General features: G+C 49.2%; 1 protein-coding gene across 9 annotated transcripts in view; it reads right to left on the reverse strand.

Annotated features, from left to right (window-relative positions):
- LOC121600288 (insulin-like growth factor 2 mRNA-binding protein 1) overlaps window positions 1-12,567 on the reverse strand; it is a 56,890-nt gene continuing 44,323 nt past the window's right edge. For all 9 annotated transcript variants that reach the window (XM_041928741.1, XM_041928740.1, XM_041928744.1 and 6 more), the window contains 4 exons: window positions 3,804-3,974; window positions 2,589-3,732; window positions 2,374-2,523; window positions 1-1,469 (listed from right to left, as the gene is read on the reverse strand). In XM_041928741.1, the coding sequence (XP_041784675.1) occupies window positions 1,269-1,469; window positions 2,374-2,523; window positions 2,589-3,732; window positions 3,804-3,974 (1,666 nt within the window). In that variant the 3' untranslated portion in view covers window positions 1-1,268. The remainder of the gene's footprint in view (window positions 1,470-2,373; window positions 2,524-2,588; window positions 3,733-3,803; window positions 3,975-12,567) is intronic.

A 12,567-nucleotide genomic window follows, 5' to 3' on the forward strand; every position in this document is an offset into this window, starting at 1 on the left:
GGATGAAACGCTCCTTCCGCTTCCGCATGTTTCTGCATTGCTGCGTCTGTACGCACGCAAGACGATTTTCGTACTGGCTACGCTTCTTATAATCTATTTCTTCATATGAATTAGTACATACCATTGAAAGTGCTTTGCTTGAATGTTGAACTCGTTTCCTATTTGTTTTTTTTTCATCTTCTTCTCTTCTCCGGCGTACGATCGGGAACGACTCACCGATCGTCCGCGGTCACTCCCATATGATGTTGTATATGGTCACGAATTTTATCATGACGGGATGTTTTACGGGATTTTGCTATCGTCTCACTACCCAACCACAAACGATTTTGCAATGTGTAACGTACTTCTATTTTCTTCTTTCTCCTTATCTCTCTCTCCTTCGCTTCCGGTACCTGTTGAGGAAATGGTTGGATTGATAATCTGACGCGTTGTTGCTACTGGGCGGAATCTAAGACTTAGATTGGTTGGCTATTTTGATTATGGTTTGCTGTAGTAGTAGTAGTAGTAGTAGTAGTAGTAGTTGATCGATCGGAGGGGGTAAAGAGAACTCCACCTCCAGCTTAAAGAGGCTAACGGTAAGATCCTCCCTTGGGAAGGATCGCATAAACCTCGCTTTAACTATTGCATAAGGGGGATGCTGCGTATGCGAACAAAGGAACTGGGGCAAAATAGTAATAGAGGTAAATATAACAACATTTACAAGCTAATATATGGAAAAAACAAGGGTGTGACGTGCAGCAAAGCGATGGTCGTAGGAAAAATCTATACAGCCAGGAAGCTTCTGTACCTCCGAGACCAATCTTAGACTGCCTAAGCGCGCTTCCTGCCTCGCCACATGAACAACTATGGGGTTTCCCGTCTGCTCTGTCTGCTGGTGGGATATTAGGGGCTATTGCAAGTTCTACTATTGGTGATGTATTTGGCTTAATGGTGTGTGGTTGTTCATCCCTTCCTCTTTGGGGCCCGCGCGACCCATCCTCTTATAGGTATTTTCTCTTTCTCTCTTCTTCTCTTGGCGTAGAGGACACTAAACACCGGCTGTGTCACTCCGCGCATCAAATTTTATCTTCTTTTCCCGTTCTACACACCTTCCTACCGTAGAGGATAATCGTACAAAATATGAGGATGATGATAAGGATGATGATAATGATGATGGTAGTAGTTGTGGTGGTGTTACTATTGCTACTCTTGCCGTCGGTACCGTTACCACGCTTCTCTGCTCACTCTCGACCTTCATCTTCTGGCGGCTCAGGACGACCACATTTTGATTACGCATTTGTGCTGGACGACTGTTGCTGGGGAGGTGTCGTCGTGACGGCGGCTGTAGTGGTAGTGGCTGCAGTTGCACCGGCAGCGGGCGTCGTTGCTCCTCCCGTCGTCTGGTCCTTCGCCTTCTGCGATGTCTGTCGCTTGGTGACCGGCGGTGGGTTCGTGGCCAGCATCATCGTACGAATACGCCGCTGTGCCGACTGCGTTCGTGTTGGCGAGAGTAAGGATTAGTATAGGATTAACTTCCATATTTACTTATCACAACAGTGTTGGTGAAGTCTGATTGAGAATCGCGATTCACAACGAATTTTAGTCTTGAATGAGAACATGGGATTTTTCACTATTCAGGATTTTAATAGTTAATACTCTTGAAAGGTGTTGAAAGGAGGATCCCAGTTTGAATCGGAATATCCGAAGAGTCATAAACATATTTCAAATTCTTGAATCTTCAAATTATATTTTAAGACAATATTCAAGATATTTTATAACAATTCCAAAGATTCATTGGTCTACAGATTCAGATTCATGATTCAAGATTCAGATAAAGGTACAAGATTCAGATTTTGGATTCAAGATTCAAGATTCAATGTTGAAGATCCAACTTACAAGATTCAGATTCAAGTTTCAAGATTAAAGATTCAAGTTTCAAGTATCAAGTATCAAGTATCAAGAATCAAGAATCAAGAATCAAGAATCAAGAATCAAGAATCAAGAATCAAGAATCAAGAATCAAGAATCAAGAATCAAGAATCAAGAATCAAGAATCAAGAATCAAGAATCAAGAATCAAGAATCAAGAATCAAGAATCAAGAATCAAGTATCAAGTATCAAATATCAAGAATCAAGAATCAAGAATCAAGAATCAAAATTAAAGAATTAAGAATCAAGTATCAAGAATCAATATTCAATATTGAAGAATCAAGTATTCAGGATCAAGTATCAAGTATCAAAATTCAAGATTCATTGATCGATGATTGTGAATAACTCATAGTTTCGAATGACCTTTCTTGCTTCGCGTAAATGAATCTTCTCAATCGATTAATTATCCCAAAATAGTTGGCGAGAGGTTCTCGGTAGGTTCTATTGATCTAACTGCTAACTTACCTGTACACTGAAGAATGGACCAATGATGTGGACCGTTGTTTCCTCGTCCACAGGCGCACTGGCCGTGTGTTCGGGCAGCTTAATTATGCTGCCAGTAACGCGCTGCAGTTCCCGCACGTTCTGGCCACCTTTGCCAATGATTCTTCCCACCTGCAGCAATGAAAAACGAATATTTAGAACCTTCCTATGGGCCTGCTGCTCCGATCTTCTCTTACCTGTGCACTCGGAACGAAGATCTCGACCGTCAGTCTAACATCATCCGTACCGGACACGAAGCCCTCCTCGCGCATCTTCTCGAAGATCAGGTATTGCGCCTTCCACTGGGCCTCCGGGGTGCCGATAATGGTAACTTTACGCTCGGTCTGCTGCTCCTGTGGCTTGTCCGCCTCGAGCGGCGCAATCTTCACGGACGCGCCCGAAAACCGGATAATGTTCCGGATGTGCAGCCCCTTGGTGCCGATGATCGCACCGACCGCATTGTTCGGGATGTAAAGGTAGGTCGTCTCCTGTACTTCGCTTGAGCCGGGTGGCACCCCAGCTGGGCCACCGGCCGGCGGCTGGTACATCGGGAAGTTCGAGCCCGGATACATGCCGGTGGCACCACTGCCACTGGCACTGGCCGTCGCACCAGCGGTACGGCCGGTGAAGCCCATACCGTTGCCGGCAGTCGACATCATCGCCATCGGGTGCAGGCCTGGGAACATGATGGTCTGCGGTGCGAGCGCCTGCAGATCGTTCTCGTAACTCTGGCGCAGCTTGGCACTGATCTGACTCTCACCCTTGGACATGTTCTCGATCGATCCCTTCACCGTGATGATGCGCTCCAAGTTGAAGCTGCTAATGTCGTTGATCGAGCTGACCGTGATCTTCGTGTCCGTGTCCTGCATTATCCGTTTGATCGTGTTCCCGCTCTTGCCGATGATGCGCCCGATGAGGTTGTTGTGCGCCAGGATCTTCAGACATATCTCGCCCTTGTTCGTGCTGTTCGCTTCCTGCTGCATCACCTCCAGGATCTTCTTGCACGCCATTGTGCAGTTCTCCGGGTTGCCGTAGATCGTGATCGCCTTCTCGACCGACCCGACATTATCCTTCCGGTGCACGTCAACGCGCGCCCGGCTCTGCTGAGTAATGTGCCGGATCGTGCTACCCTGCCGGCCGATGATCGCACCGACCATCTCGCTCTGCACCAGCACGCGCAGCGGGAAGTCGGTCTGACGACCGGGGCCACCACCGCCCGGCATCCCTGCGCCGTACTGCGATCGGTTGCGCTGCGCCCGACGCGCCTGTTTGTTCGAATCGGACAGCTCCACCAGCAGCTTCGAACCGTCAAAGTCCACACCGTTCAGTCCAGCCACCGCCCTGCAAACAAAATGGCAGAAAAAAGCGTTAGACAAACTCAAACTAATAGACTAAGTGTTCCGGGGACTTACCTTTGTGCCTGGTCGTGGTTCTCGAAGGTAATATGGACGGTCTGCGTGTTGGGATCTTTGCTGGTGCCTGCCTCGCAGTGCTCCACCTTACCGTACGGCTTCAGCAACGGTTCGATATCGTCGAACTTGGCGTGCTGCGGTATACCACTGATGACGATTTTGGCCGTTGTACTGCAAGAGGAAAAAGGTACGGAAATAACACGTCAAAATAACGCAACACGATCCATAGGAGTCACAGTCACCAACACCAACGGAAAGGCACTGAGCTCGGCAGCCTGCTCATCCGACCCCCAGCTCCGACAGTGGGGCCCCTACTCCCGGTATGGAGATCTTTACCGCGGCAAACTTTGGAAAAAAAATCGTCGAGCTTCCGGCCATCAAAACCGGAAGCAAACTCTCAATACACACGACGACCACACAAACAACGCACGGTCACTAACGAACGATGAATGTGCAACACGATTGTAGTATTAAGTGGCCCACACTCACAGCAAGAATGGCCGATCGCGATCCGGAGCCGGATGGCGTAGGGCGAGCTTGAGCGTTCCCTCTCTCCATCTCTTATCCTCTCTCTCTCTGTCTCTCTCTCTGCCTCTCTATACGTGAGCGTTTGCCGTGCGAAAGGAAACGTTAGGGGAGGTCGCGAGCAACATTACACCGCCCAAGGGAATGAGTCTCAATGTGTGTGCAAAACGTTATAGCTCGTACTTTTTGCGCTACTCTTTCACCATCAGTAGAGAGAAAGATCGTTCGCGCATTCCCTCCTGCCAAGGAGGCTGGGCACATCCGTTTCGAGTGGTAGTTGAAGATCGGCGACCATCCATGTCGCTTGTGGGGTCTGTTCCAGCCACATTCAACCCACCGACAGATAGGAGATGCTGGGAGAAAGGCACACGCAACAAGGCATACGAACTAGTGATGGGCGGGTCGACCCGAACCTACTGGACCCGGAGACATCCCAACAGGGACAAGTAGGTTCAGTAGCTACAACGATCCCGGTAGGTGCATGAAAGCATAAGCGATTCCGGCCCGTTGGTGCAACGGGTCAAAGTAGGTTCAATATCTGGAAAATTGAACCCACGGGTTGATTCCGACTCCGGCCAAGCTCACCCGCTGCACCGTCGGTTCAAAATCGATTCCGACAGACTCGCACCTTACTCCGGCATTTCCTGACCTGAAATGAATCGTAAGACCCACCACTAATGCGGACGGATGGAGTGCGCTCTGTGGCAAGCGTATGTGGGGGACTGGCGCGGGATGGTAGACATATTTGTGCAAATAATAAAAAACTGAGAGAAAGAGAGATGAAAAAATGACACATTCGCACAATGGTAAAGAAGCGAAGGGGAAATAAAGTGGAGGGCCCAGAGAGTGTGCTACAGTTGGCGGTGCTTTATGAATTGACGCTTGAAATCCCCTGCGGCCCCGAGCTCCGATTAACATGTGTGGTACCATCCCGTCCTCGTCATCTCGAGATGTTGCTGACGCGCAAAGATTTCGCAACGGCGCAACAGCGAGGAGTCGTGCGCGTCCATTCATGATAGGGACCTAACTGTTTTCGTTTCATTCATCTCCCAGGGCGCAGCATAGGCGCAAGTGGGCAGTTTAGGGCCCTCTCTCTCCCGATAAGGTTTCACGCGCGGTCAGAGGAAGCGAGCGGCAGCAAAGAAGTGGTAGTATACGATGGAAATATCTCGCTGTTCGGACAAAAAAGTAGACAAGAAGATCGAGAGCACGACGAAGTTGCTCGTTTGCTGCTTCGTTTGTCGGGGGGTCTAGACTTGTGAGGTCTTGGAGCATCGATCTTCGCGATGGGTCTGGGTAGCTGAGTCAACAGCGCCACCTCGTCCCCACCCCAGCGAGCCGGTTCGGAAAGGTTCATCTCAGCATTCCATTGGGCTGAACGCATAACGGGTTATGAATAGCGTGCGGTTCGATTTTATCGGCTAATGAAACGGGTTTTTTTTCTCCAGCGTATAGTGTGCTTCCCACCGTTGCCTGATCTATGCTGGAGTTGGATAGGTAAGAATATCTGTATCGAGAGGCACCGACAGGAGCACGTTTTATCTCGCAGATGAGGGTCTTTGATTGAAAGACCCTACTCCGGAGGGTAATCATCATCGGCCGAATGCCGGACTCCAAAAACACCTCCAATAAATTCCAACTGTTCAGGTATCTTTTGGGCCCTCTTGGGACCTATTTCTTGGTGTGTTGATCCACCTAGGATGGTCATAGATTGCAATTGGCAGCAATGTTTGACGTCCGATAGGATGAATGGAACGATAATCGTCTCGCCCGCTGTTCTTTGTGCTACCTACGGGATAGCTCCAACATCTTCCCATTCTTTGAAACTTGTGTGCGATCAAAAAACGGCAACGAAAATTGCACATCAAACCGCTACTTCAACTTCCACAACAACAAAAAATCACAACATCAAACACGCATGAAAAATATCGAGACAGGCAACTGATCGAGCGGCAGAAGCCGCTAGTTGGTGAAAATCTGCGCTAGAGGGCACAAGACCGAACCGCCTTCCCGCCGCTTGCACACGATTCTTGCCGCGTGGAAAAGGTTGTTACAAAAATAAACAAACGAAGACAGAAAAGAAACCCGAAAGTGAATGAACTGTGGGCCCCTGGGTGGCGTTTCCCATCGCCCCAGCGACAAACGTTAGCGCAAAGACCGACCGAACCATCGCATAGTTCTACATCGTCGTTTATGCTTTCCACACATATACATTCTCTCACTCTCTTTCTCTCGCTTTCCTTTTTCTCCCCCTATTCGGCCTACTTTCTCCGTCATTCTCTCCCTTTTCCCTCACCATTCTTGCACCCTTTCTTAGCCCATCTCAACGCCTCACCCCTTCAGCCCGTCTGCTGTGGTTTTTTTCTCTTTCATCTCGCTCCCTTCATTGCCAATACTACTAAGACTGCGATGCGGCGTGGGGAGGAAGCGAGCCTGCATTGCTTCTTGTTTGTGCGGCGGCTGTTGATGTCATTTCACCCCACTTTCCGTACCGGCACTTCGTGTCGGTTCATCTTCTGCTGGCTATTGCCGAGACGCAACCGACGCTCTTCCAACGGTCACACCACCATTGCCTTTGAGCCCTGTGTCGTAAGATTCCGATCTTGCATAATGACTTCTTTGGATCTCTCAGCGTCGAGAGGACGCCGCATTTCGGTCGAAACGTTTCCACACCGGGAGTCGTCTCGCACGATCAGCTCCCGCGGTCAGGTCAGATCTCAGGGCGGGTGGGAGAGGATATCTTCTCACTCGTTGTCACCCGTTGGTCTCTGGAGCTGGTTCCTTTCTGGCCTGGGAGAAGGAAAATTCCGCAAACGTGACTTGAAGGAGACGCAACATGTCCTCCAACGTTTCTTCAGACCCGTCCACGGATCTACCGAATTCCAAGAGTCAGACTCCGATCTTCACTGTAGCGCCCCGCGCGTGTGTGAGGATCGTGCAGATCACGACTAAAAGCGTATGTTGCGCGAGGTTGTGTATCTTGGAGTGTTGTACATTTTCTACCCAGAACACACACCCTTAGCCTTGTTACCGACGAGCGTTTACTTTTCACTTATTTACCGTTCACATTCGCATTCTCTCGCATCTTCCTATTGACGACAGCAGCTAATGAACTTTCTTTGCTCCCTAATTGGAGGTGCCGTGCACACGGTTGAGTACTCACAGCAAAGTTAAAGTGCTCGTTCGGTTCTTGCGCTAAGTACATCCTCCAGGCAGCTCTATACACACCGCACAAGACCGGTGAGCATTCCAACGCTCGAGCCGGAAGCGTAACGTCAGTACGCGCAATAATTGCATAAATAAGCAAACACCAGCGCAAGAACATTGCTCCATTGCTGCATTCCTGCACGAATTCCAACAACCAATGCGTTGCCAATATTAGTCACCGTTTTCCATTCCGTTCACACATGAGATGGCATATCCGATGCGTCAGAACGATCGGCATCGGGTAGGTAGTATTCGGCGTTCTAGAGAAGAACTTGGAATTCAACATCAGTCACCAGATGTTTTCATCGCGACCATTAAATCCAATCCTGCAGGAAATGTGTGGAGCTATGATTAATACCTTGCATCTTCACAGTCGCAGTCAGACCGAACACACCCCATTATATTAACAAACGTGAGCAAAGCCATTTTAGCCATTACACATCTGTACACACCTTATCGGTTTCGTCACCGAGATCGATGGACGGGGACGGACTTCCGCCTTCTCTAAATTTGCGCAACACATTCGTGCTCTGCCGGATCCAAACTGGTCACGTGTCAGCGATTAGTACGCCGCATAGTGTTCACCCGAAAGTTCTACATCCAACGCCTATTCCACACACTGTACACTTGGTACACACATACACAAGTATCGCATGCATCGCATTACCATTCATACACACCTCTACTAGGTCAGTATGGAGGATCAGCCAACAATCAGCGCCCATCACTTCGAACCCATCTACGGCGAAGCAAAGTTTGCAATTCCACCAAAACACCGATCTCCGAATGGATGAAAGTATGCGGGAAACCGTTACATCGCAAAGCCCGGCGGCAACGAACAAACGAATGCCAATGTGAACCTTCCCGGCAGCGCGTAGTTCGTTCTCCTTCCTCGCGTTGCGCAAAAACCTGATCCAGACAGGCACCGGAGCATGCGGCTGAGAAGGAAGGCGATAAATCGCCTGATAAAGTTCCCTGTTTCTGCCGAAGAAAGCAAGACCAGTTCGGGAAAGAAAGTTTTGCTTTATTTTGGCCCTGACAGGGATACTGAGCTGTGGGAACTCTGTCCCCATCACGCCCTGTCGAGTCGGAGCCGGGGTCTCGGGAAGACAGACATAATCCACACACACACACATTAGCTCTCGCTGACTTGACACTTGGGAAATTACCTCAGGAGACGTGGTATCGTCGATGAGCAGGGGAGATTGGAGCAGCGACACACGTAAAAGACGCATGTTTTGAGGCCCCAACAATCTAAAATAAGGACCGTGCGTTTGATACGTCCGTCATGTACGTGTTTGCACTGGAATTGCACCCGAGGGTGCACTTAAGACAGTGGCGCATTATCGCAAGATGCGTGACGGCTCGCTGAACCACCATCTTCTGCCACTGCTAAACTGCTCCGCTCGATCTTGCAGGCGATCTTGCGGATGGAAGGATTTTGTACATGCGCAGTGCGCACAGCACACAAGCGTCGTTCCCCAACGAAGGATGGCTTGAAAGGGGAGAAGGCCAAACCTATACCACGCGGCAAAGTTGCCTGGAATGCCGCGGGTAGGTCGTCAGACGTTGTCCTCCGCCCTCCTCCGCTCTCCCCGCAGGCTCCCATTCTTCACGAAGTTGACATACGCTGGAGTGGAATGCGCAAACATCGACGCCCGCAAACGATGTCACCGCGATCGGGCGTGGAAAGTGAAGCCTTGGACGAGGAGGTGTCTCGCTGGTAGGAGACGCGATTGTGTCTCGAGTGTCTGGCGCTTTTTGCTCATTTCCAATTTGAAACAACCAACATTCCTGTCCCGTGCACGGTTGAGACGTTTGGCGATAAGTAGAAAGTAGGATTCTTTGCTGAGTCTACACGCCATATCCCAATGCATTTCGGTTCGGTGGTGTAATTGAGAGACGCTACTGTATGACACAGATAAGCAACCATTCTGATATGGAAGGCCTGTGGCTTATATAGGCATAATAAGCACCATTCAGTCATGTGCCTCCATGGTCTATTGAATAGTGGCACTGGACTCTACAACGTAAGACATGGTTCAATTCCCACATTCAAAGTCTGTACAAGAATCACTCGATTTTGGTCGATAATTATCGATGTTTTAGTGTCTAAATAGCGGACCTTTTGATTCTTGATCGTCAACATGGGTTTCATTTAAAATCTTCAAATACATTGAAATAGTTTAAAATATTAAACTAATGCGAACCACTGTTCCTGCAAGATAATCTTCAGGAATGATCTTCAGCAAAGCGCTACCGAACATGCAATGATCTTTGTATTTATTTTCATCATTGCATTTCCGCTGGGTTGTAAAATAACAAAGCACTTACACCCACACCATCCACCCAATCCATCCAACCACCACCCGCACTCAATGCATACAATGTTGTCATCAACGTTCCGCACGTTTCCTGCGAATGCGCGATTGCGATCATGCGCTGCACATTGTCGCCCGTGCACAACTGCATTTCCTGGGTGCATCGCGCTTTCTATTAGCATAACACACACGCACCCCCACCCGCTTCGACACCCGATCGGTGAATGAATCGGTGAAGCGAAACCAAAACAACAACAGCGAAAAAAAAGCTGCATTTGTACGGCTTGAGGTCACACTGCTGCTGAACAGCGCAAGCCGGTCATGGGACATCTTCTTTCCAGCGATGTATCGATGCATTTGTCGATCGTATAGCCACCCCCGGCTCTTCCCTCACGTTCATCGGTGACCTCATTTCCTGCCTTTTGCGCCCGCACAGCTCGCCGATTTGTCAACGTAAACACACATCCGTCTGCGTTTATTTTTAAGTTCAGTTTAACAACACCGGACAGAAGAGCGGGTAAAAATTTAACAACGAAAACAGTCAACAAGCGTGCTCGCAGGCAAACATTGTCGCGACATACGAGGCGCATTGTTGTGCGCTGGATAACTGGTTCTTTTTTCTCACTCTACAGGTCCTCCCTTGCACCATGCCTTCCCGCGATTGGGCTGCAACAAAGTGCACCGAGCAATGTGCAGTCACGAGCGTGCGTGTGTGGCCACGGAGGAGTGAGTGACTGGAGGTGACGAGCGGCACAACTTTTGCAATACATCATTTGTGAATTGCGATAGCGAGAGATTGTATGCAGTGAATCAGCCAGGCAATATTTAGCGGTTTATAAGCCCATCCGGGTCTAATGGGTAGTCAACGGTTTTATGATTTTAATGTCATCTAAGACTTCAAATAGATCTGACATTTGGGCTTACTGGATTCCCAAGTGACAAAATATGCGACCCACCGGACTTGAAGATCGATGTCGCAGAGAATCGCACAACTGTCTATTTGAACGATAACGTACTAAAGTACAAACAGTGATAGGTTTTTTTCCAACACATTTCACCCCCATCACTTCGTAAACTTCATTATTTTGCAAACGTATCATAATGCAGCTCGATATCCTTACCGCAGAGACGAGACGACCCAAGAAGCCGCCCCAAACATAACAAAAATTAAAATAAATCGTTTCCAGCCCGATACGGAGTCGCCTCGAGGCGTTCCCATGAGATGCGTGCGCTCGTGTGTTCGTTCCCTTTCTTTCGTCCGCTCTTGTTTTTATATCCACACTTTTTACTCGCGCCAAAAACTGGCATGCCCAAAAACAAAAACACACAAAAAAAACAAGTTGTACTCATTGGAATGCAGTTCAGCGGGTTCAGAATGCAATAAACAATCTCACCACGACGATGTTGTCTGCGTGTTAAGTGTGTTCGGCGAGCGTTAAAGTAGCAGGTTCTTCCTGCTTCGTTTCCTGCTAGTCCCCACCCCCCACCCATCCCCTCTCATACCGAGAGCACTTCGACAGGCTCAGCCGATCTGCTGCGCCTGCTTCGGTAGTCAGTGACGAAGCTCGTTAGAATTGTATGGCTGTGGAGTTGGAGCTCCTTAAACGAGCACATAAAAGCCAGACCCTCATTTGAAACGTTTTTCGCTCTTGTCAAAACGATCGCACGATGCTGCTGCTGCAGTGGAAGAATCGGACGGCGCACAGCCAAAGTCCTGGCCGTGCCAGCGTCAGAAAACCGCGAGCCGACTCCGAACGGCAGAATTAATGCCTCTTAATAATCTCTGACGCAAGCCGCCGCCGACGTACGGACGCTTCCTCTTGGCCTGCCCAATGATTTGCTGTCATAATGTTGAGCGTCATGCATCGCATGCATTGGGCAGAGAGGAGGTTTGCGGGGACAAGAGTGCGGTTCGTTTGAGATGCAACAGAGCACACAAATACACAGACACGTTCATATTGGACGACAGCCAGAGCGTGTATTTTTGGGATTTTGACTTCTTGTCTGAGACGACACACTGTGAAGCAATACAGGAAATAGCAATGGATGCCGAGGGTACTTCCACTACCCAGCACCCCAGCGTAAGCGCACTGTTATGCCACGGGCACGTGAAAAAAAGTGAGCTAAAAAATCTTGTACACACCCTCACTTGCTACTCGCTACCGCCTCTCACCGACACGTTCATTCATTGCCGGAACCGACGCCTAAGCATACGGCCTCTACCATGTTCCCAATGCCGTTAACTCAATTCAGCCGTTGCATATTTTTATGAATGAAATCATAATCTTTCAGACGATCCTCCACTGATGGATGCCCGTGTTGCTCCGCTTGCCCACTCTCCTCACATCGCTGTCGCTTTTCTGGTGCTTCTATATAGCATTCGATCTCGCTTGCGCAGCGATTCTTTCTGGCGTCCTCCTCGGCATCTTCGTCGGGTCGCGGCGCTTCGCTATGGCCAGCTCTTACACGCGCACGCAGATGTTGCCCTCGCATCTTACACATATGTGTGTGTTTGTGTGCGGAACCGCGACAACGACTACCCCGGAAATTGTAGAAATTGTTACATTATTGATAACAAATGTTTACTTTACCACACTTTCCAAGCGAAACCCGCACCGCAAGATTTTGCCCCAGTCGCGATCACTTAAGTACGTCGATGCTCGTGCGTCTCTCTTTCTTTCCCTTCTGTTTGTCGTGGCCATTGGTGAACC

This window comes from Anopheles merus, chromosome 3L (assembly GCF_017562075.2).
Source record: "Anopheles merus strain MAF chromosome 3L, AmerM5.1, whole genome shotgun sequence".
NCBI classification, from domain to species: Eukaryota; Metazoa; Arthropoda; class Insecta; order Diptera; family Culicidae; genus Anopheles; species Anopheles merus.